Source organism: Hypanus sabinus, unplaced genomic scaffold (assembly GCF_030144855.1).
Source record: "Hypanus sabinus isolate sHypSab1 unplaced genomic scaffold, sHypSab1.hap1 scaffold_47, whole genome shotgun sequence".
Lineage (NCBI taxonomy): Eukaryota > Metazoa > Chordata > Chondrichthyes > Myliobatiformes > Dasyatidae > Hypanus > Hypanus sabinus.
In genome coordinates this window covers 1,149,564-1,176,227 of record NW_026781341.1, presented here as the reverse complement: position 1 = coordinate 1,176,227, position 26,664 = coordinate 1,149,564, and the positions used below count along the sequence as shown (strand labels likewise).

Genomic DNA, 26,664 nt, shown 5'->3' with positions numbered 1-26,664 from the left:
GTTTTCTCCTCGTGATCAAGGTGGGCAACTAGTGGTGTGCCGCCAGGGCTACAGGCTATTAACTTTTAAAATTCGTTATTTTGCAGCAATGATTTGAATGCGAGTGCAGAAGTCTTGACCAGTAAGTTCACGGATGACATAAAATTAGTAGACTGTGCTGTCAGTGAAGATTGTCATAACTTATAGGTGATCGAAGTTGGCAGGAGTGGTAAATAGATTGCAAAACCAACAACGGTTTCACGCAAGAGTTTGGTGATTATGTGAAGGGAACTGCCCGTGTATGAGGCAGGCACAATTTTCTAATTACAGAAGCAGTTGGGATGTGTAGATGGTGTGAGGAAGCCAGGAGAGAACTGGATCCATCAAAGGAAATTGGGACCATCTTGGTGGGCACTGTGGTTAGCATTGTCTCTTTGGGCAGAAGGGTTTGTTTCGGTGTTCTGTTGATCTGTGACTATCAGTAGGAAGCGTCAGATATCACTGAACAGACATAGAACAGTTGATAGAAACGGGGAAGGGTTGGCCCCTAATCCAACTGCTGCTATCATACAGGGGATGGACATGTTCTCATATTTTCAATCGTACTCTGACTCACTGTTTGCTTGTTGTGTAATTCACAGCATCACCAGGAGGTGGAGCTTCCACGTACTGGAAGCAAAGTGTAAACAAGTCGACGACAATTAGCAATCTTCAGTCAGAATCAGAATGGCTACAGGTATGTTCACTGGGAACTTCATAATTAAACTTCTGTCCTGTTACTGCACAAGACTTTAGATGAAGAAACTTGCACAGATGTTTAACAGATGTTAAAGTTTCATCCAAAAGGGCCATTGATCCTACTGGTATTGCGGCCTTGAGTAAATGAACAACGTAACAGTTGCAGCGCAGGGACCTGTCACCGGTAATGTTGAAATCACTCCGCCCGCCATGCGAAGCTTCTCTTGTGTGAAAGAACCAGTAGGTTCTGAATTAGGTGGTGGTGAGTGAAACAGGAATGCAACAGCAGGTTTGTAGGTTATGTAAAAGTCAAGAGTCAGGGTCTGTTTTGCCTCTAGAGAGGTACTGATGTGAGAGACATCGCCAACATTCATTAATAAAACTCAGTGCCAGCTGATAGGAACTCTTCCGCAATTTCAGAAATTGTGTGATAACACAGCATTTCATGTTTTGGAAAGGCAGCTATCAACCCCCTCCGGGTCTTCTTGGCTGCTGCGCAAAGGAGATGAGGGGAGTTTCCGAAATGTATTTTTTGTAGCCGAGCAGAGAACATTGCCAGCCTTTGGAATGGCAAAGGATCAGGAGACAACTTACTGTAGATATGTAGATATACCTGTGGTTTGTTTCAGTGTTTTAATACCCCAATGAATGTCTGCGCTGTGGGCAAATGGTGAGTTTGGTATCTCAAAAAAAAAGAGTTTAAATGCTGAAATATCATAGGAAAAATAAAACCACAGGAGACAAACATTGAATCAAAAAAAGAATCGGGTCAATGTAATGTTCTCGGTGTGTCGGAATAAAATGAACCCCACTGCATTTCAAGGTGGGATCTAGAGCGGGTAACACACACACACACACACACACACACACACACACACACACCACACACACACACACACACACACACACACACACACACACACACACACACACACTCACACACAGTGATGGAGGAACTCAGCAGGTCAGGCAGCAACTATGGAGGGAAATGAATAATCTAAGCCTGAGCTGAGACTCTGAATCAGAAAATGTGCTCATCCAATCCAATCTCTTGTAATTGAAATGTTCAATTTGCAATCTCTCCGGTATTAATACATCCTTCCTGTAGTGTTGTTACCAGAAACGCACACACTATTCCAACTGATCCAACCAACAGTTTATAGCATTGTCACAAGATCTCCCTGCGCCTGTATTCTGCGCTGCAGCTAATAAGGGCAAACATTTTGTCAACTCCACACAATGTATACCTGGAAACTTCGGGATTCAAAGTTAATTGAATTTATTATCAGTGTACATATAGACACCACAAAAATACTGAGGTTATTTTCTTGCGGGCAGGCCAGCCATCTGGATACAATACTGGCTAGGAGGAAGGAATACGAAGGTTAATAATTGGCGGGCTATTCAGTTTGGAGGCTTATGACCTGCAGTGTGGATGGGCACAAGGTCTACTGTTTGCTTCTTATTTTAAAAATTAGGTAGGTAAAGTTGTTAATGTTGTTCGGAAGTATGCAGGTGTCAGCGATATTGGTGGTAGAACGGACAGTGAAGGGGGTTATGTACATTTACAAGGGGACTGAGATGAACGTGAAAGGTGCACCAAAGAATATGTTCATTCTGTAAAATTAAACAGGGCAGGAGATGCATAGCAAATAGTTGTTTTTCACCCAGTGGTGTGGACAGTTTGTTGCACAGTGAACGAAGTATGTGTGATCAAACGGATAGGACAGTCTGTAATCCAGTGACTCATCTGTGTGTGACACAGGCGACTGGACAGCGTGTAACTGAGGGATTTTTCTGCTTGTGGAAAATACACTCAGTAATATTTCCCGGTATCACCTGACGCTGTTCCCTTTAGATTTCCTGGTCATCAGCGCCAAGATAGTGATCAGTAATACTATGTCTATCCTGTTCTATTTCTGGGAGTTCATGTGTCCCGTCACCGGCTTATCAGAATCAGTAACAAGTAGGAAGTGCAGTTCACGTTCACCAGCTCAGTCCCAATCCAAATCTGGTCAGCCAGAGTTTTGGCTCAGTTGTGAATCCTTGTTCTGCTCAGCTCCAAATCACTTCAGTATAACTTGCAACTCATCATTTATTTCAGGTGGGAAATGGTTCTGGACAGCAGTCAAGAGATTCTTCCCAGGCAATGCATCGATGGAAGATGATCAGGACACGGGAAGCAAGGTACCAAAGCAGAGTCGGGTTGAGAGCGATGTCCCAGGTGGATGCAGTCCGGCTGCAGAGAAAGGCGAACAAAATCAGCCCAGACATAGATGTATCAGGGACACTGATCCGTGCTCTGGAACCAGCACAAGTGGGCTCACGGTCTGTGAGCTCGGAAGCTCATTAAAGACGGAATTGTCAAGTCCCCAACAAGGAGCGGGTGAGTGAAATATGAGGGTGATGTGTTCGCAGAATGTGGCAGGGAGGAGAACATAAAAACATAAGAGCATAAGAAATAGGAGCAGGGTAAGGCCATCCAGCCCATCGAGCCTGCCCCGACATTCTATTAGATCATGGCTGATCTGTCTGTAAACTCAACTCCATCAACCTGCGTTTTCCCCTGAACACTTAATTCCCTTACTATGTAAAGATCTATCTAACTCTATCTTAAATATATTTAGTGAGGAAGCCTCAACTGCTCCACTGGGCAGATAGTTCCACAGATTCACCACTCTTTGAGAAAAGCAGTTTCTCCTCATCTCTTTCCTAAATCTTCTCCCCTGAATCTTAAGGCAATGTCCCCTAGTTCTAGTCTCACCGACCAATGCAAACAACTTTCCTACTTCTATCATATCTATCCATTTCAAAATTTTGTATGCTCATATAAGATCCCTTCTCATTCTTCTGAATTCCAGAATATAGTCCCAGGCAACTCTTTCTCCTCTCATAGGTTAACCCCTTCATTTCAGGAATCAACCTGGAGAACCTCCTCTGCACTGCCTCCAAAGCCAGTATATCCTTCCTCAAGTATGGAGAGCAGAACTGCACACAGTACTCCAGGTGCGGTTGCACCAGTACCCTGTATAGTTATAGCATGAGCTCCCTGCTCTTGATTTCAATCCCTCCAGCAATGAAGACCAACATTTTGTTTGCTTTCTTAATAATCTGTTGTACCTGCAAGCCAACTTTTTGCGATCCATGAATAAGCTCTCCCAAGTCTCTCTGCACAACAGCATGCTGTAATCTTTCACCATTTAAATGATATTTGCTCTTCTATTATTCCTTCCAAAGTGGATAATATTGCATTCAGCATTGTTATATTCCATCTGCCAGACATTGACCTACTCTCTTAACCTATCTGTATCCCTCTGCAGACTCTCCACATCATCTGTACAATTTCCTTTTCCACTCAGTTTAGTGTCATCAGCAAATTTTGCTACGGTATACTCAGTCCACTCTTTCAAAACATCAATCTGAATGGTAAACATCTGCGGGCCCAGCACTGACCCCTGCGGCACCCCACTCGCCACAGACTGCCAACCGGAGAAACACCCATTTTTACCAACTCTCTGCCTTCTATTCGTTAGCCAATCCATTATCCATGCCAATACACTTCCTCCGACTCCATGCATCCATATCTTATTTTTAAGTCTCTTGTGCGGCTACTTATCGAACGCCTTCTGGAAATCCAAGTATACGACATCCACATGTCCCCCCGTCTTTTGGTACATCCTTTTTCAAAAAGTTATGTGACATTTGCTGTCTTCCAATCTGGAGGGTAAATGTGAGGTCTTATTGGAGGGTAGGTCAGAGGGGAGGGGAAATGTGTGGGACTGGTACATGTGATGTAGTGGTGCACCGGTTACCCCACTACTGGAAATGTGTACTAGAAAATATGGAGCTGTACAAATGAAGAGTGCATTTCCGGTATGTGAATTAAGGGACACCTGGATGGATAGAGTATCTCTGGTAAGCGAATATCATTGGAATCCCTACCAGTTATTGTCCATCCTAAATTGAACCGAATGAGGGGGTAGAGTGGGGAGTTTGATTTCTCGCAAATGTGGTCCTTCTGGTTAAGTAACTCCCAGAGGGTTGTTGGGTTGGCTTTAAGGCTAGTGTTGGTTGGGGAGAAAATCTGTGTTTGTAGCTGAAGGCAGGAGTTTCAAGACATGCTGTGAGTGCTGTAAAAGCGGTGGAGAAGAGGCATATTTGGGTTGGTGCCCACTTCCTCCTTTTTATCTTCGCAGACCCAGAGTCTACAATCTCTGACCTCCTGGCAGAGAGGGCTGAATATCGACTATACCAACTGACGAAATTCTACAGGGACAGACTGAAACAAGCAATAGAAGGAGGTGTTGAAAGACTCAGTTGGATGTTGAGACAGGAGGGGCATTTCACTGCACAGGAACATGGGGTGAGTCTATTTAATGTATTGTCACTGGTATCAGAGGGAAAAGTGATCAATATTAATCTCCGACATGTTCTAACATTTCTACATGGCCAACGAAATCCCTGAATTGTCTGCAGAAGAACTGGCCGCAGCTTTGAAATCTGGTAAGGTGTGGAGTGTTGGGAACTACAGTTTCAGTGTCACATTTTCCTCTCCGGTATTTATCAGTGGGGTATAAGAACAGTGGCTGTATATCTGGACTGTTGGAAAGGCATTCAGACTACAATTCAATGCTCATCTCATCAGGGCTGTCAGTCAAATTCAGTTGACCCACTGGCTTCACTGCAGTCAGTGAGGGAAGGAGGGAGGGAAAGCTGCCAATCACACCTGCTCTGCTGTCCATCTGAGTTCCCATACAAATGGGTGGCTGACCATTCAAAGAGTCACAGAGAAGTACTGCGCCAGCTATATCATGCCGAACCATTTCAACTGCCTACTCCCATCAACCTCCAAACAGACCACAGCCCCTCCATACGACTACCATCCATATCCATATCGAAATTTTCCTTAAAAGTCAAAATCCACCTGGCTTGCTCCACTTTCATTGACCGCTTGTTCCAGACTTTCACGACCATCTGAGTGAAAAGGTACCTCCTCATGTTCCCCTTGAACATTTTGTGTTAACCCATGACCTCTAGTCGTAGTCTAACCGAACGTTAGTAGTTAAAGCCTGCTTGCGTTTATCCTATCTGTAAACCTCTATCAAATCTCCCTTCAGTCCTCTACGTCCCAAAGTATTATGAGCGAATTCATTTAGTAGTATTTCCTTATAATTCATGCCGTCCAGTCCCAGTAATATCTTGGTCAACTTCCCCTATGCACCTTCAATCTTATTTGCATCTTTCCTGCAGATAGGTGACCTAAACTGCACACAGTCCTCCAAATTAGGCCTCACCGGCGTCTTATACAACTTCAATATAGCATCCCAACTCTGTAATCAATATTTTGACTTATGAAGGCCAGAGTTACAAAAGATGATTTACGAACCTATCTACCTGTGCCGCCTCTTTCAATGATTTGTGTACCTCTATTTCCAGATCCTTTCCTTCTACCACATTCTTCAGTGCCTGGCCATTCAGTGTGCAAAACTTACCCTGGCTGGTCCTTACAAAGTGCAACACCATAATTGTCTGCATTAAATTCCATCTGCCATTGCTCAGCCCATGTTTCCGGCTGGTCCAGATGCCACTGAAAGCTCTAGTGTTCTTCGGTGTCCACTATAGTACCAGTCTTTGTGTCCTCCGCAAAATTTGCGGAACCAGTTAACTGCGTTATTACATAGATCATTGATATTGACTGCAAACAATAACAGATGCAGTACCAATCACTGCTGCACTCCACTCGTCACAGGTCTCCAGTCAGAGAGGCTACCACTCTCTGGCTTTCCCCATGAAGCCAAAGTCTTATCCATTTTATTAGCACATCTTGAATGCTGAGTGACTGAACTTCCTTGACCGACCTCCTATGTGGGACCTTGTCATGTGCATTGCTAAATTTCATGTGGAGTACATCAATGTCTTGCCTTCAGCAACTTTCCGGGTACCTTGCTTGAAAAAATCTGTGCTTTTTTTTTTCTAGGAACCCTACACTTCGTGATTTTTTATAAATAACCTGGATGAGGAAGTGGAGGGATGGGTTAGTAAATCTGCTGATTACGCAAAGGTTGGGAGTTTTATGAATAGTGTGCAGGGCTGTCAGAGGTTACACAGGATATTGATAGGATGCAAAACTGGGCTGAAAAGTGGCAGATGGAGTTCAACCCAGAGAAGTGTGAGCTGGTTCATTTTGGTAGGTCAATAATGATAGCAAAATATAGCTTTAAGGGTAAGTCTCCTGGCAGTGTGGAGGATCAGAGGGATCTTGGGGTCCGAGTCCATAGGTCTCCCAAAGCTGCTAAGCAGGTTGACTCTGTGCCTCTGTGAAGGCATGCAGTGCATTGACTTTAAGAGCCGAGAGTTAATACTGCAGCTATACAGGACCCTGGTCAGACCCCACTTGGAGTGCTGTGCTCAATTCTGTTCGCCTCACTATGCGAGGGACGTGGAATCCATAGAAAGGGTGCAGAGAATGTTTACAAGGATGCTGCCTGGATTGGGGAGCATGTCCTAAGAGAATAGGTTGAGTGAACTCGGCCGTTTCTCTTAGATTGATTGAGGATGAGAGTTGACCTGATAGCGATGTACAAGATTATGAGAAGCTTTGATCGTGTGGGTAGTCAAAGGCCTTTCCCCAGGGCTGAAACGGCTAGCACGAGAGGGCATAGTTTTAAGGTGTTTGGAAGTAGGTACAGAGATGTCAGGGGTAAGTATTTTTTTTTTACACAGAGAGTGGTGAGTGTGTGGGATGGGCTGCCAGCGGCTTTGGGGGAGGCCGAAACGATAGGGTCCCTTAAGAAACTCCTGGATGGCTACATGGAGCTTAGAAAAATAGAGTGTTATAGGTAAAGGCGAGGTAGTTCTAAAGTAGGAACATGTTCCGCACTGTTTTGTGGGCCGAAGGGCCTGTATTGTGCTGTGTGGTTACTATGTTTCTATTCGTTAGACACGACCTGCCACACATGAAGCTATGCTGACGATTCCCAATCACTCCACGTCTATCTAAGTACCAATATATTCCATCCCTTGGAATACCTTCCAGTAACGTACCCACGACTGGGGTCAGGCTCAGCAACCTATAATTCCCTGGGTTATTTTAGATCCTTTCTGAAACAAAACAAAAAAAAAACCAGACAAAACAAAGACTCACATTGACAAAACCACATAATTATAACATATAGCTACAGCAGTGCAAAGCAATACCATAATTTGATAAAAGCAGACCATGGGCACGGTTAAACAAAAGTCTCAAGTCCCGATCGACTCCAATAGTCCCAATATCAGGCAGCAGAAAGGGAGAAACTCTCCCTGCTGTAAACCTCCAGGCACCAACAACTGATGCATTAGAAGCACCAGACCACAGCAGACTCTGAGTCCGTCCGAAAACATCGAGCCTCCGACCAGCCCCGCCGATACAGCCTCCCAAGCGCCATCCTCTGCCGAGGGCCTTCGACCTCGTCCCGGCACCCGAAACAAGCAAAGCCGAGGGGTCAGAGGCCTTCTCCTCCGGAGATTCCGGACCGCACAGTAGCAGCGGCAGCGGAGCAGACATTTCAGACGTTTCTCCAGATGTTCCTCCGTGCTCTCACGTGTATCTCCATCAAATCAGAATTGTGCACGGTAACCTACTTAACAAATAACAGATATAGTTCACCGGAGAGACCACGCGCGCTGCGTCGCGCCACCATCTTCTCCTCCCTCCAACTTTGATTATCCTCTAGTCCTTTGCTTCTTCTGATATCACTAACGATGATTTTATTATCTCTGCCCGGGCCGTGGCAATGTGTACACTTGCCTCCCGCAAGCAACACCTAGTCAGGCCTTCGGGATTTATCCACCCTGATTCACCTCAAAATATCTATAATGTGTATAGATCTTATGAAGTTGATGCAGTTTGGCCTCACTTCAAAATACTTTGTCCGTCTCCTGAGTATATATAAAAATGTAAAGAATGCATTTAAAATCTCCCCCATCTCCTTTGGCTCCATGCATGAATTACCATTCTGATATTCCAGAGGACCAATTTTGACCCCTACAACCCTTTTGCTCTTGACATGTATGAGGAATCCCTTGATATTTGGAATCACCTGTCTGCTCAAGGAACCTCGTGCCTTATTCAGGCCCTCCTGATATCCTGATTAAGAGCAATCTTGTATTTTTTCATGCTGACACAACTGTATTTCTATGTTGTATTGACTGTTGTACATACTACTTATTATGAAAACAAACACGAGGAAATCTGCAGATGCTGGAAATTCAAGCAATACACACAAAATGCTGGTGGAACGCAGCAGGCCAGGCAGCATCTATAGGGAGAAGCACTGTCGATGTTTCGGGTCGAGACTCTGAGTCCTGCCGAAGGGTCCTGCTGCTTTCCACCAGCATTTGTTGTGTGTTGCTACTTATTATCAATTACTTCAAACTACACATTGCACATTTCGATGGATACGTAACACAAAGATTTTTATTCCTCTAGTATATTAAGAATGTCAGTAGGAAAGTCAATTCATTCGATTCACGTCATGGCGGTCAGTGGATCCCACACAAAACATGACTGTAAGGGCAGGACAGGGGCTGCATGTGTCTCGTTTAAGTGAATCATTTCATTACTTTGAAGATGGTGCCGCCGGCATTTGCCTCGGCATGTTACCCCCAACAGCTGAAGCTGAGCATCACGCAGGGTAGATGGTTCTGGCATCAAGTTAATAAATTTTACGTATCCTTTTGCTCCGTCAGGAACTGTCTGCAGTTTGTGCAGAAGTTCAGTAGCACTGATTGCATCTCCCAAACCTGCAAATCCATCAAACCACAGCTAGGCAGTGGATATGTTGCTCACCGCCACCTGGCGCATCCACTTCACGTCTCAGCTCACCCTGACTTTGGGAAATCTCATCGTTCCTTCATCAGCACCGGGTCTTCATCCTGGAGATCCCCGCTCATGGCTACGTGATTTATCTTCATCAGCAGTTATAAACTGTTACTCCTCAACGGTCAAATAGGGATGAAGAGTCAACATTGGATTTGTAATAGTAGTTATTTAACATGTATTTTCAGATATGATTCCCACCCGTATATGTTCCAGGCCATGCTGAATGCCTGTTAATCTGAATGTGGCTGTTCTGATTACCTGCATTTCAGCTTCTGAAAATTCAATTTTCTCCCCATGTGTCTGAGATTCGGTCCCAAAATTCATTTTTTTTTTGCTCCCTCAGCCCCCCCCCCCCCTCACTCTTGCTTTTGTTGTTACATGCTGATTTACTCTGCTTTGTTTCCGCATAATTGTGGTAATGCAGACCCTATCAGGAACGTCCCTGGAAATTTTTTCTTTGGATGAAAAATAACATTCATAGAAGTCTTTGCTGCACTAATCCTCAAACCTATGGCTAAATATGTGGTGTAGGTTTTATATCAGAAGTTGTTGTGCCAGAAGAAACATCTAACATGTCAGACATAAATTCTTAAATTTATTCAATTCTTATTAAAGCAACAGGAGCTTACAGGATCATATGTAAACTCTTTCTGACTTTCTATCTGCTCCACAATAAATTCATTGTTTTCCTTTTATAGAAACTCACTGAGCTGACAGAGAAGGGAAAACGGGCAGAAAGTTCCAGACTCTTCCTCAGTTTGGTGATGGGCAAAGGCTCCCGGACTCGGAGGGTGATGTGGGAATCCTTTGTGACATGGAGGACTGAGTTACCGAAGTTGGACAGAATACTGAGGGAAATACAGGAGCTCGGTATGTTAAAACCACGCACTGAACACAAAGGCACATTGAAATAAACAGTTTACATTATTTTAGTTCTGTTTTCAAGGACGTTTTTCTTTGAATTAAACAGACCCTGATCCAGAGGAATACATTGACATCGCCCGAGGGTTATCTGAATTACCCACTCAACTGATAGGTGAGTGATGACATTCCCAGTCGTGGGTCACTTCTTTATACGTTATCTGTCTTTCTTAATCATTCAAAATAATGCGAGGGCAAGTGAAGCGATCATTCATCAGACCATCATTGCTGTGAGTGGGTCAGAGTGTGATGTAGTTTTGGCTCTTCAGGCTTGGGCTATGGGAAGTATCTGGTAAGATTCCTTTTTTGTTAGTAATTCCGCATTCCTTATCTGTTAGGGCACAGGAGTGGAGCGTGGAGTGAGAGTACCTCCAGGGGCAGTCTTTTGTACTATTCTGAGATGTGCGAGTTCTTGGAGACTTCCAGTCTCCTGGACAACGAGAACAGCGGCAGGTGCACCCAGCTACAGCACTGGAGTAGCAACTCGAGGACGTTTTGCTCATACGGGAGAATAAGGAGGTGATGGATAGGAGCTGCAGGGAGGGGGCAAGAGACAATGAGCTGGGTGACTGTCAGGAGAAGGAAAAGAAATGCACAATCAGTGCAGAGTCTACTTGTGGCCGTTTCCCTCTATAATGAGTATACCACTTTAGATACTGTTGAAGAGGATGTCTAACCAGGGAGAGCTGCATCACAGGGTTTCTCGGACTGAGTCTGGTGTTGTGGCTTAGAAGGGACGAGAGGTGAATAGGACGGCAGTGGTGATAGGAAATTCCATTGTCGGAGGATAAGCGACGAGGTTCTGTGGGCACGATAGAGATACACAGATGGTATGTTGCTTCCCAGGTGTCAGTGTCACGGATGTCTCAGAATGGATCCATAGCATTCTAAAGTAGCCAGACGTCTTGAAACAAATTGGCACAAATGACACAAGTAGGAAATGTGATTAGGTCCTGAAGAGAGATTTTAGGGAGTTACGTAGAAAGTTGAAAGTCGGGACATCTAGGTTAGTTATCTTAGAGTAAGAGTACAATGAATTGAAAAGTAAATTTCAGAGGAACTCACGCAGGGGTCTTGCTGCTTGATCCTAATCCAACTCACATATTTTCACTTCTTCATTGGGCAGAAGATACATAACGCTGAAAGTATCAAGGACAAATTTAATTCTGCATTTCTAAGACTATTAAAAGGTCACATTCTATGTTAAGATGAGCTCTTATTTACAATACATATAATAATATCAAAGTAAAAAGTAAGTTTATTATCACCTCTTATATGACACCATATGCGACCCTAAGATTCATTTTGTTCCTGGCATACTCAATAAGTACAATAACCACAATAGGGCCAGTGAAGGACTGTACCGAACAGGTTGGCCAACCAGTCTGCAAGATACAGAAGACTGAAAATACAGAAGAAATACATAATAATAAATATATAAGCGGATTCATAGGATGTGGGAACAATCCAATGGGGCAAGTGTAGTTTCTGCTCTGTTTGAGGAATTATTTGTTGAGGGATAATAACTGTTTCTGAACCTATTGGCATGAGTCCTGAAGAGGTTCACTGTTTTAAGTGTAATGTAAATCAAAGTCTCAGTTCTTTTCTCCATAAATGTGATATGATGCTTTGTTGAAGAAGAGCTGAGAGGTTCTTACAATGTCAGCACCACTAATCCTTCAGCAGCACTTGTAAAAAAACTGACCATCTGATCAATTGATTCATTCATCTGTTATTTAAATTACACTTCTTGCAGTGTTGCATTCCATCGGATTGTATTATCCGTGTTGTTGATGGGTTTTCTTTCCCTGATTTGCAATTGATGCAAATTGATTCAGGAGCAGATTCTTCTTCTAAGTTAGCCTTCTGAACAGTCCATGAACACGACCTTGCTAATCCTGCTTTGCGGTATATAGTTCTTTCACTTCTTATTGTCAATTATACTAGTTTTTATGTCCTGTGCTCTACTGTGCCAAAAAGCAACACATTTCATAACATTTCTTAGATATAATAAGGCGTATTCTGCGAGTTGTAAGCCACTGGCATAAAACAACAGAGCAAATGACCTCTTCTGGAGTTTTATTCACATGATTTATGAAGGAAGACTGAGTTTATACCTGTTGGAGTTTAGACATTTAAGATTAGATTTCAGTGAAACACAAGATCCTCAGACATTTTATTAGGGTGCATTTAAGGGGAGTGGTGAGGACGTCCCCTCCTCTGGGATTATCCAGAAGAAACATCTGCTGTTTATTTTTTTAAAAAGTCCATACTTGAAAGAGGTGAGATAATAATAATTACTTTTGAATAATAAGATAAAACGGATCTTTTGCCTAAAGGAGAAATCACAAATAACCCATCAAAATAGCGTACTATTGTTTTACAATCTAAATATGAAATTTAACATCATGCATCTCACTACTAATCACCGCTCATTTAGGTAACCACAGTATACTTGCGAAGAGCAGAAAGTGTGCGGTAAGGGTATGAAAGGCTGTAAGGAACAACTGACAATAGCCAATTCAAGCCAACAGGAAAAGCAAAAAATCATTCACTTTGTTACATTGACTATCAAAAACATTTGATTCTGTCCCACAGTCATTGTTAATAGTTCATAAAGTACACAAATACACACAACACTTGTGAAATTCGCACAATATATGATGAAGCATTGGCGTGCTCTAATTGCTCTGTCTATTCTCAATCAAAAAAGAACAACCACCAATAAATAAAACGAGATATTTCTCAGTGCGACTCTAAATCCACAGTGATTTTGCCTGGTTTAAAATTTTCTCTCTAATTTACTGAATTGTATAAAGATAGGGTAACAAATTAGCAAATTAAAACATACAGACAAACAAATTATACCTTGGCATACCTTCTATACATGGATACATGGATGAATTAAAATTATAGTCTCCATCCATAAAAGGTACAACAATTAATTCAAATAGTAGAGCTATTTTGAAAAGATAGAAACATCAACTTTGGTCTTGATAAGTGCAGAACATACAACAGATTTTGTAGTATCATTAAGATGGCCACTCATGCAAGCAGCCCTGATGGAAATAAATCAAATATTCTCATGTTAGATTTCTAGAGCTGGAATCAACAATTAAACACTTAAATAATGCAGCAAGCAACATGATGTTAAGGCGGCTAAAATCTCTATTGCTACACTATTGCTACTCAAAGCTGATAAATATCGGATGCTGGTCTCCAGTCGCTAGAGCGTTTCCCCTTTACGGAAAGCAGAAAGCAGAAACTGGGCTGGATTAAAAGTCTGTTTACGGAGAAGAGGGTTCATACTTGCATGCAATTTTGCTGACAGATATACAGTTTCTGGAAAATATAATCGAAGTTTGCGGAGGATGATTGTTGTTCAGAAGGATATTCCGGATTGTTGTGTTCTTCTGCTTGAGGGAGACCTGGATATCCCTGTCATTCTAGATGCAGTTTTACAGATTGCTGACATCACATTTACTGTCAAGATGGGACTGATGAATTTTTCAAAGGCAGAGGAGTAGGAGCATGCTTCATTATCCACTGCTGGTGGTGTACAAACATAACAGTTCTATTCCAGTCCTGCTCTCTGAACCTGGAAAATCTTGGGAAAAACTATACTCCATTTTATCTCTCATGGGAGTTACCAGCCATCATCTTGGTAGCTGTGTATAGCCCACCACAGGCCCGAGTCCAACAGTCTCTATTGAGCAGGGCGACAGGCATCAAAAAACAGCACACCCTGATGTTTTCCCCGTCGTCTTGGGGATTTTTAACCGAGCTAGCGTGAAACAGTCTCTAAATAGTTATTAACAACATATCACTTGTGGAACCAGAGGAGTAACACATAGGACCACTGTGATGCTACCATCATCTCACTTACTGTGCCATCCTACACTTGTAATTTGGAAAGTCTGATCTATGGATAGATATTGAAGACCATAGCAACAGTAGAGGGGACCAATAAGGTGTAGATACAGGAGACACAGGAGCACTTACAAAACAACTTTGAGTTCATAGACTGGACTGTTCAGCGTTTTTATTCAAATCTGAATAAATACCCAGTTATCACTAACTCTAAAAACCTGTGTGGATATGTCAATGCCTACCAGAATATATTATACATAGCTGAATCAAAAACCGTAGATGTACCAAGAGATTTGTAAACGTCTGGGGAAGGACAATATCGGTGCATTAAAGTGTGGTGATCCAAGATTGCGCAAGAAGGCCAGGTATGACATACGGAGGATTATCTCATGAGCAAAATAACCATTCTGATTGAGGTTGGAGGCGTGATTGGATGCACGTCAACTCTGGCAGTGCTTACAGGCCATTACTTCCCACAAAGCGCAAACTTACAATGAATTGCGGAGATGTTTCGCTCCCAGTGGGGATTAACAGCTTTTATGCACGCATTGAAATGGAGAATGCAACTACTGCAATGAGGGTCACGGCAGCATCCACTGACCCTGGGATCTTTGACTCGGAAGCCGATCTCGGAAGGTCTTTCAATATGTTAAGTGCTTGCAAGGGAGCTGCCCCGATGCCGTACCTGGTAGGGCTCTGAAATTTTGGGTCAACTAACTGTCGTGTGTATTCAATGGTATTTTCAACTCCTCATTGCTCCGATTGTAAGTTCCCACCTGCTTTAATAGGGAGAAGTCATACCAATTCCCAAGAAGAACAGGGTGAGATGCCTTAATGACTATTTCCCGCAGCACTCAGTTCCACAATGAAGGACTTTGAGAGGTTGATTATGGCTTGAATCAACCCCTGCCTCAGCTAGGACATAGACCCAATGTAATTTGCATATCACCACTATTTGTCTACAGCGGATGCGATTTCATTGGCTCTTTCCGTGGCCATTGATCACCTGGAGGTTAATAATACTTCCTTCCGATATAACACGATCGTTTCAACAGGTATGATCAAAAAGCTCCAGAACCTGGGCTGCCGAACCTAACACTGCAAATGAATCGTTAAGTTCCTCACCAGAAGACCACTGTCTGTGCGGAATGGAAATAATATCTCCACTTCGCTGATAATCAATACTGGCGCAACTTAATGATGTGTGCTTATCCCACTGTTCTTTTCTCTCTGCAGCCATAATTGTGTGGCTAGACGCAGCTCTAGTGCTATCTCTAAAGTTGCTGAAGACACAACTATTATTGTCAGAGTTTCAGATGGTGATGGAAGTGCGTAGAGGAGGGAAACATTTCAGCTTGTTGAGTGGTGTTGTAGCCACAATCTTGTACACAATGTCAGTAGCACAAGGGAATTGATATTGGACTTCACAAAAAGTAAGATGAGGGGGCACACACCTGTCTTCAAAAAGGTGTCAAGATCTCTGAGCATCCTATCTGATCCCAACATTGTCTACCTTCAGATCGTTCATCTTACAAAGAACCTTCTCTGTAGTAATAGTAACTTCATACACTAATGACCCGGCAATACCTGGAACTTCCACCATACTGCTGATGTCTTCCACATGAAGATTGATGCGAAATACTTTTTCAGATCGTCCACCATTTGCTTGTCCCACATTAGTACATCTTCAGCCTCATTTTCCAGCGGTCCAATATCCATTCTTTCTTCTCTTTTATGCATCTGAAGAAACTTCTGGAATCGACTTTGTATATAATTGTCTAGCCTACTGTCATATTCCATCTTTAACTTCATGATTTTTAGTTGATATTTATTGATATTTAAAAGCTTCCTCTAATTTCCCACTGTTCTGTTATGCTCACTCTCTTTGGGATTGACTTCCTTTGTTAGCCACGGATGTGTCTTCTTGTTTTTGGAACACTTCTTCCTCCTTGGGATGTATATATCATGTGCCTTCTGAATTGCTTACAGAAATTCCAGCCATTGCTGCTCTGCCGTAATTCCTGCCGGTGTTATTTTCCAATCAATTCTGCACACCCCCTATCTCATGCCTCTATAATTTCCTTTACTCCACTGTAATATTGATATATCTGACCTTAACTTCTCCTTCTCAAATTTCAGGGTGAAGGCCATCATATTATAGTCACTTACCCCGATAGGGTATTTTACCTAATGCTCTCTGATCAATTCCAGTCTATTGCACAATACGCAATCCAAAATAGCTGATCCACTAGTGGTCTCAACCATAGGCATTCAAGAGATTCCCCCTCTTGGAATCCCACAACATCCTGACTATCCAATCCTACCTGCAAATTGAAATCCCCCATGACAATTGTGACATTTACCTTTTGGCATGCATTTTCTATCTCCCGTTGTAACTTTGCGATCACATCCTTTTACTGCTTGGGGGTCTGTATATAACAACCATCAGGGTCTTTTTACATCTTCAAAGGCCGATGCTCCGAAGAGGCACATCCATCAGTTAGGAACCGCAGCACTCATGCCATGCCCAATTCTTATTGCTACAGTTGGGGAGGAGGTACTGGAGCTTGAGGACATTCACACAAGGAACCACTTTTTCCCCTGTGCCATCAGCAGAATACAATGCAACCGATGGATGAATATGAAATATATAAGTATTGTCGATATCAACAAACAATGAAAATACCTCATACTGCAATAAAAGGAAATGTTTAATTGGAATTTACTTCAATGCTTAAGAAAATCGGCAATGCAATGGTCAAAATGCAGCATAGTGATAAACGCTTTCGCTATACCTATATTAATATTCTTTTGGCGCAATACGTTGGTCTGTTACCGATCTGGAAAACTTAAAAAGAAAAAAAGAGGGACTGAAATAAAAAGTTTTAGGAACACATTATGTGCACTCGAACGCACTGAGGTTAAGCAATAGCCTATAACTTTCCTTTGGACTTGGAGGCAATTTGATGCGGCAGGGCTGAGGCCGAGCGCCAGGAGAATCCCGAAGTCCGATTGACTTGTGCACCAGGCCGAGTTGGAAATGTTGGGTACAGTTCCCCGGAGTATTGAAGTGACAGAACCAGATGTTTGGAAGGCACTGGGGGCCGGGTTGAAGTTAAAAGTCGGGTACAGGACGATACCGGAGTCTACGCCCCCAGACCGTATCGAAGTGAGTGAAGTGGTGCTTGGATGATGATTTAAGCTCTTGGCCAGACTGATAAACGATAGAGTATCAGGGTCTGAGGCGAAAGCGAGGGGCGGTTCAACACTGAGGAGTCCAGTAGAACAGAGGGATCTAGGAATACAGATACAAAATTCCCTAAAAGTGGCGTCACAGCTAGACAAGAGTAGTAAAGAGAGCTTTTGGTACATTGTCCTTTATAAATCAAAATATTGAGTATAAGAGTTGGAATGTAATGGTAAGGTTGTATAAGACATTGGTGAGACCGAAATTGGAGTATTGTGTGCAGTGTTGATCACCGAATTACAGGAAGGATATTAATAATGTTCAAAGAGTGCAGAGAAGGTTTACAAGGATGTTGCCGGGACTTGAGAAACTGAGCTACAGAGAACAGTTGACTAGTTTAGGAATTTATTCCCTGGAGTGTAGGAGAATGAGGGTAAATTTGTTAGAGTGTATATACAATTTTGATGGGTATAGATAGAGTGAATGCAAGCCGGCTTTTGCCACTGAGGCTAGGGGAGAAAAAATAAACAGAGGACATGGGTTAAGGGTGAAGGGGGGAAAGTTTAAAGGGGACATTAGGGTGGGGGGATTCTTCACGCAGAGTGGTGGGAGTGTGGAATGAGCTGTCAGATGAAGTGGTGAATGCGGGTTCACTTTTGACATTTAAGAAAAACTTGGACAGGTATATGGATGGGAGGGGTTTGGAGGGGTATTGCCCAGGTGCAGGTCAGTGGGAATAGGCAGAAAAATGGTTTGGCACAGCCATGAAAGGCCAAGAGGCCTGTTTGGTGCTGTAATGTTCTATGGTTCTATGGTTCTAAAAAGATAACGAATGGAACAACGTCCATCCATGGAAGATATCGCCACGATTTGAGCAGACTAGATTTTGACAAGAACGGCTGGCTCTGAATTGAAGGTTTCATCCCAGAAACAGAAGGATTTCTTATGGCAACATGGGAACAGTTGGTTAGCACAAAAATATCTAAAATACAAAAGCAAAAGACCAACAAATTGAAGATGATAAATTCAGACAAAGACAAGAGATACAATCCAACACATTAAAAGATCTTGCAGTATTGATTAATTACAGTGGAAAGCATCATTCATCAAAATATTGCTTCACAGTGCACATTCTTAAAAGACACAGTACCTTACTATAAAGACAAAACTGATTCAGTTTTAGAATCAAAGTCCTGCAAATTACACTATGGCTGATCCATCTTTACAGATAGGACTATGTATCCAGGATAAAAAGGCAAGAAGAACTTACTTACTGATTAGACATAACCATTCCAAACACACGTGACATACAGAAATCAATTGCTGAAAAACACCAGAAATCTGCTGAATTAGCAAAATAAACTGAAAGACTGTGCAGCACTATGTCCCAGTAGTAATATCTGCAACTGGTATCATCCCAAAGTCACTACATATTAACATTAAACAATTAGTTCTACAAAGGAATATTTATGTAAATCCACAGAAAGCAACGCTGTTAAACACCACTAGAGTAGTCCGGAATTTCCTATCAATTGAGAGATGAGTGTGTTTAGTTTGCCTGCACCTCAGGCAAAACCAGTTTGAGCTTAGAAAAAATAAATCATAACCTATTAATAAAGCAATTCTTATCATGACGATGTAGTTCATAGTGCATTACAATGGGATAAAGTGCAAACTAGGAAATAAAAGACAAAATGAAGGTTCAATATAAAGGCTTTGCAATGGTGTTTAAAAGTGACAGCCTCAGTCTGCAGCCTTTACACATTAGTAGCAAATATCTGAGGCTACAGTACAGTAGTTTTAGGTGAGGATCTCTGCAGTTTAGCAGCGTAGTTCAATTAAAATCTGACCTGCCAATGACCCTTTGGCCTTGTACCTTATTGTCTGCCTGCTCTGCATTTTCTCAGCAACTGAAACACTGTTTCCCTGAGCTATTCTGTTCTCTTTTTCCTTGTACGGCCTCATTGCGCTGATATGATGAAATGATGTATTTGCGTCTCATGCAGAAAGGTTGTCTATTGTACCTCGGTGCATGTGTCAATAATATGGCAATTTACCGATTTATTGTTGTCAACAATACAGTGTCTCACAGAGTGATCGTCACCAGTTGCTAACACTTCACTAAGCTCTCTGACAAATACGACGTCCATCACTGAGATGCTTCTGGTCTCTCCCATTCATGGAGATTCATCTCCACTTTTCCACCCCTCCTCCATCACTGAAATTAAAAACTACCAGCTTTCTTTCTTCTCATTCCGTTGCGTTATCATTACGAAACATCACTGTGACTCTCTCCACAGAGGCTGCCCGACCGGAGTATTTCCCGCATATTCTGCTCCTGTTTCGATGCGAGAGCAGTGGACACTTGCCAAAATGCACAGTGTCCTGCTCTCCATATTTCCACAGCAAATCAACATTAACATCGTTTGATAATGATGCAATCAATGCGTTAAATCGTGTGAAATGTTGTTGTGTCGGATGTGCAGTCAGGATTGCAATGGGATATCAGGGGAATGTTCGCCTTCACATGTAACTAGTATCACAATATCAGTATTGTATCTTTTCTAAGACATACATCGCTGTTAGTTCCGATATCTGTTAACAGCATTTTACTTTATGTCCAAATATCCATGGATGCATTGAATTAATTCATGTAATCTCAAACACTGAATCTTGAAATGCAGTTATAATATTCTTTGTCAGTTGAGCTACTGAACATTTTGACTATGTTCTCTGTTCCCATGGAAGATGTTCAACAGAAACACAAGGAGACTCTGCGGGCACAGACTGAAACACTGAGAGTGAACACGATCCTGATGAGGGAGAAGGTGAAGGTTTTCCAGCTGGATGATCGATACGCTGAGCTCACGGTCATTTCTACTGTTCAACATCGGAGTCTGGTGGAACATGAGCTACTGGCAAGAGGCAGAGTCCACGAGGAGTGGAGACAGAAGCATCCCAGTGGACAGCTGGAAAAAATCGGGATAGATCATTTGTTCCAGAGCACCTTTTCCCAGACTAAATCCAAATCTGGGAGTTCCGCAGCATTGGTCGGAATCCCTGGGATTGGGAAAACAACAATGGTACAAAAGATTGTTTACGACTGGGCCACAGGGAAAATATATCAGCAATTCCAGTTTGTCTTCAATTTCAAATTCCGGAATTTAAACACCATTAATTGTCGGATAAACTTGAGGGAACTGATTTTGGATCAGTATCCTTACTTTGGGAATATCCTGAGAGAGGTCTGGAAAAACCCAGAGGGATTGTTGTTTATACTTGATGGTTTGGATGAATTTAAGCACACAATTCATTTTGCTGACAATCAAAGAGATACAGAACCCCAGCACCAGTGCCCAGATCCCGAGTGGTGGTGTGAAGTGTCTGACATTGTGTACAGTTTAATCCAGGGCAAGCTGCTCCCAGGGTGTTCAGTGCTGGTCACCACCCGCCCCACTGCGTTACATTTATTGGAAAAGGCGGCTATCAGTGTCTGGGCCGATATCCTGGGATTTGTTGGTTAGGAACGGAAGGAATATTTCATCAGATATTTTGAAGATCAGACGGTGGTGGAAGCTGTTTTCAAACATGTGAAGGAAAACGAGATCCTGTACACCATGAGCTACAACCCCTCCTACTGCTGGATCCTCGCTCTGGCACTGGGTCCCTTCTTCACGCAAAGAGTCAGGGTCCCGCAGCGAGTTCCCAAGACCATCACCCAACTGTACTCCTACTATATTTACAACATACTGAAAAACCACGGCCGTGAGATTGAGAATCCCCGTGATGTGTTACTCAGGGTTGGTCAGATGGCCTTCAGAGGAGTGTATGATAGGACGATTGTGTTTACAGATGGAGATTTGATCAAGAACAATCTTCAGCCTTCCCAGTTCCTGTCCGGGTTCCTGATGGAGCTATTGGAAGGAGGGGATGCTCCCCCGTGTGCGGTGTACACATTCCCACACCTCACTATCCAAGAGTTTGTAGCTGCAGTCGCACAATTCCTGAATCCACATCCCGGGAATATCCTGAAATTCCTCACTGAAGCCCAGAACACGGCAGATGGGCGATTTGAGGTATTTCTCCGTTTTGTTGCTGGTCTCTCCTCCCCAATGACAACTCGGACCCTGGAGGAGTTTCTGGGTCCATTTCCTCATGAAACAACCTGCCAGGTGATTGACTGGGTGAAGGAGGAGGTTAAATGCCAGAGTGGAAACACGAGGAGTGAAGCTGGTAAAAGGAGCCTCTTGAACACATTGCACTACCTGTTTGAGTCTCAGAATCGCTGGCTGGCTCAGGCCGCACTGGGATCTGTGAAAGCACTTTCATTCAGTGGAATGACACTGACCCCGATTGACTGCGCGGTCCTGTCTCATGTCATCGGAATCTGTGATACGATAAAACACCTCGACGTGGAGAACTGTCACATTCAGTGTGAAGGAATCCAGCGGCTGGGACCCGGGCTGCACAAGTGCCAGGAGTTGAGGTAACTTGATTTGTCTCTCTGAACTATGAAACTGTTCCATTGTGCTGTTTCAATGTAAAACGAGTTGGGTAAAACTGTAGGATATTAGGTAATAAAAGACTGTGTCAAATAACCAGGGTATAGGTCAGTAATTCCCAGGACGAGAAGGTTCTGTGATTCCTTGTGAAGGGATGTTGGAGACTTCATCAGATCAGTGAACAACGGCCATTGGTTTAATGGTAGTAAATCACAGGAATGGCCGTGTTTCTCGCTGCCTGTGACACGTCCATTGACAATGTTCCTTCTCACTGTTACTGACACCCAGACCGACACTGACTGCAGCAGGTGGGTCAGAGATTTACACCCCCTTCCCGGTGAGGGACAAGAGACCGACAGCAGACTGTCCCAGTGAGAAGGAAAGAAATACCATTGTGAGATTGTCCTCCCCTGCCCTTCCCCGTGTGTGACTATCACCATCACTCACTACTAGATACTCAGAATCAATGGGCTCATCTCCCCTTCCAAATTTGTGTCTCAGTTCAGACACACCCCATCCGTGCAATATTTTACTGGATCAACCTATCATTATGGATTCTTCCCCATTCTCCTGCCTCCTGTTGGATCTCTCTTCCCCATTACCCTTACTCCTACATGTTCTGTCTTCCTATCCCTTTTCCTCAGGTGATGCCTCTTCCACATCTCCTATCGGAGTTATAATTTGTGAATTTATAATTCACAAATCCTCCTCACTGTGGGTATATCTCCCACATTTCTGCCCTGACCCTACCAATGCTCTCAAGTCAGTAACGCTTATTTTCACCGTCTGGGAGTGAGACAGAATGTGTGCAGTTTACAGTGTCACACCGACAGACTAAATTACTGACATTCGGTGAATACACTGGAGCTGGGCAGTGAGGGACATTGACAGTGATGGGAACTCCGATCAGTGATTTAAAGAAGATTTTAATGTTTCCTGAAATATCCGAGTGAGAGAGGTTTTCTCAGACTCACGGTTTTTGAATCACTTTTTTCATCAATTTGTCTGTTTGGCTTTAGACTTGGGGCAAATAAACTGGGAGATTCTGGAGTGAAACTGGTTTCTGCGGCTCTGATGAACCCGGAGTGTAAAATACAGCAACTGTGGTAAGTACCAGACTGTCGCAGGTTGTGTTTACCGTCACTGGGTGTCTGACACTGAACATTAATATGATCAATAATTGTGTTACTGATAAACACTGGGGATTTGTACCGTCTCCTGTCTCTCTGTGTCCTTCACCCTCACTCTCTCTCACCTCCAGGCTGAACCATGTTGGTCTCACAGATTCAGGTGCCGTGGATCTCGTCTCGACTCTCAGAACAAACCGATTACTAACGGAGCTGAACGTCAGTGAAAATGAACTGCGTGATTCAGGAGTGAAACTGGTGTCTGCGGCTCTGAGGAACCCGGAGTGTAAAATACAGACACTGGGGTAAATACCAAATTGTTGGAGATTTTATTTACAGTCACTGGGTGTCTGACACTGAACATTAATGTGATCGGTAATTGTGTTACTGATAAACACTGGGGATTTGTAACGTCTCCTGTCTCTGTGTTATTCACTGTTTTCCTCTCTCATCTCCAAGTTGAGGGATGTCGGTCTCACAGATTCTGGTGCTGAGGATCTCGTCTCCGCTCTCAGTACAAACCATCACTGACGGAGCTGGACCTGAGTGATAATAAACTGGGAGATTCAGGAGTGAAACTGGTATCTGCGGCTATGGGGAACCCGGAGTGTAAAATACAGAAACTGGAGTAAGTACCAAACTGTGGGAGATTGTGTTTACAGTCACCGAGTGTCTGACCCTGAACATTAATGGTTTATCAGTGTTACTGATAAACACTTGGGATTTGTACCAACCCTGTCTCTCTGTCTTTCATTCATTCCCACTCTCTCTCGTTATCTGCAGGCTGAAGAAGGTTGGTCTCACGGATTCTGGTGCCGAGCATCTCGTCTCCGCACTCAGTACAAACAGATCACTGACGGAGCTGAACCTGGGAATTAACTCCCTCACAGACCGATCAGCACCCGCTGTCTGTCGCCTCATATTGACCCTCCCAAATCTGGAGTGGATCCGGTGAGTGTTTGTGTTAACGTTCAATGTGATAAAATATCAGGGATACTGGTCTGTAAGCATGTTGAAACATTATCCTCGTCCCCTGTTACTGACACTGATGTGTAAACTGTTTATTTCATCTCTGTTCTTCAATGTGTTTCAGACTAGTGGGGAATCGGTTCAGTGAGACAAGGGAGAAGGAACTAAGATTGGTGCAGGATCAGAGACCCGGACTGATAGTGATCCTTTGAACATCTGAATGCGTGAACATCCCCACACTTACGGTGACATTTTCGCTGATTCCCCAAGCTCCTCTTTAATGCCCGCACTCCAGGTTTGATTCTTAATGGATCTAACGGAACTGGCTCTGGTCTCGCGCTTTGTGACTTTTGAAGCTGTCCTGCAGTGACGTATTTCCTCCTCTTGTCCAATGCCGCTGATTCTGACACATGACCAAGTTCGAGATCTCACACAAGTTAGGCTCTGCGGAATTGCACAGTCAGGAAGAGCCCAGTGGCCGGGTTCATTCTAGGACATGAGTATCCCGGGGTGGGATTATCCGGGGAGAGAATCCTTTTGTTTACTTTGTTGAGGACAGTACTTTCGGCTGTCTGGCCGATACAATGATCTTAAATTGACAAATACTTCGGCAGTGACCCTGGATCTGCAGCGATCCCGGACACGGCCCTGAAGTGTGATTTTATAATCATCGGTTCCCCGATGCAGAGTGACGGTGAGAAACGGGACTGATGATTCAATATGTCACTCGTTGTCGCCAGTCAGTTATTTGTGTGTGACTGTGAGTGAATCGTGAACAGCTTATTTATTCCCACACGTTAGAAGCTCACACATTGCTGAATTTACATTTGACATGATGAAATCAATAAACCGCTGTCACTTCCTGTCTTGGTGTCGGACTTGAGTCTCATTAGAGGAGAAACAGTGACCTGGGGTTACTGCTGTCCCCCGCACCTGGTGAACTGCAATAATAGGTCCGAGCTCCTCACACTGGTACAGCAGCGTCTCAGCTCCAGGCTGAAGTATGTCAGTCTGGTGGCGTCTTTTCTTCAGGACCTCTTCACTCCTCATCCACCAGTCAGTCTGACACACCGCTTCCTCATACCCCAGAATCATGCACTCCCCTGACCCCTACCTTCCTGCGTGCTCTCCTTGCTCCCGCAGACAACAACGACAAAAGATATTGGAAGCTCATACACTGCATGGTATCTGAACTGCATCGACAAAGGTCGCAAACAAGACAGGGATGGGGAATCGAACAGAAGCAATCAACACGGAGTGAAGCTCCCTCTACACCGCCCATCTCATACCCCCGGTGTCTGACACTGACTTAAGCTCCCCACGAAGGATCCCATTACACACTCCCAGGTCACACACATAGTGAAGCTCCCTCTATGCCGTCCCAATACACACTCTCCGTGTCATGCCCAGAGTGAAGCTCCCTCTGCATTTCACCATCACATACTCCCATTGTCAGACACTGACTGAAGCTTCTCCTGCATATTCCCATGACACACTCCAAGGATCAGTCACAGTTTTAATCTTCCTCCTACCCATCTATTCGCACAGTCCCAGTGTCAGAAACAGAGTGTACCTCTGTCCACATCATCCCATCATACAATTCCGGGTCAGACGCAGAGTGGTTCATAAAACACAGTCCAATCACACATTCCCAGGGTCAAACACAGAGTGGAGCTCTCACCACGGCATACCATCACACACTTCCGGGGTTAGGCAAAGGATTAAGTTACCCCCAGCCCTTCAGAACGCACACTCCCGGTGTCAGCCAGAGTATTAAGCTCCCAAAACACTGTCCCAACAAATAGTCCTGGAGTCAAGCACTGTGTGAAGATCCATGTGCATCGTTCCACCACACACTCTCGGGCTCAGACACAGAGAAAACTCCCTCCACCCGATCCCATCGTACACTCTCAGGGTAGGACTTTGAGAACATTCTCCCTCCAGACAGTCCCATCTTAAAATTCCTGTGTCAGACACAGAGAGTGACAACCTCAAGGACATTAGGAAGGGAAAGCAAAGAGGTCCTGAAAAGAAAATTTAGAAAGCCAAGTCGAAAGCTGAGAATCAGGACCTCCCAGTTGGTAATTTCTGGATTGGTGTCTATGCCACGGACTTGTGCAGAACTCTGTGACTGTTAACTTGCAGGTGGAGTCAGTGGCGAGGAAGGCAAATGCAATGTTACCATTCATTTCAAGGGTTCTAGAATACAAGAGCAGGGATGCGATGTTGAGGCTTCACAAGGGACTGGAGAGGTCTCACCTTGAGGATTGTGTACAGTTTTGGGCTCCTCATCTTAGTAGAGATATGCTGGTGTTGGAGAAGTTAAAGAGGACGTTCATTAGGATAATTCCTGGAATGAAAGATTTATCATACCAGGAACTTTTGATGGCTCTGGGTCTGCACTCGCTGGAATTTAGAACGAAGAGGAGGATCTCATTGAAACCAATCGACTGGTGAAAGGCCGAGACAGAGTAGGTGTGGAAAGGATGTTCTCCATGTTGGAAGATT

At 43.7% G+C, this 26,664-nt stretch overlaps 1 protein-coding gene across 1 annotated transcript; it reads left to right on the top strand.

The window, feature by feature from the left end:
* The first annotated feature begins 619 nt into the window (after window positions 1–619).
* On the top strand, window positions 620–24,368 carry LOC132389072 (NACHT, LRR and PYD domains-containing protein 3-like). The gene is given in 12 exon segments (XM_059961485.1): window positions 620–715; window positions 2,822–3,103; window positions 4,914–5,080; window positions 10,279–10,450; window positions 10,551–10,616; window positions 20,307–22,044; window positions 23,080–23,166; window positions 23,322–23,492; window positions 23,652–23,707; window positions 23,710–23,815; window positions 23,971–24,138; window positions 24,281–24,368. Coding segments are annotated over 12 exon segments (3,111 nt in total). The 5' UTR covers window positions 620–705.
* The last annotated feature ends 2,296 nt before the right edge of the window (window positions 24,369–26,664 follow it).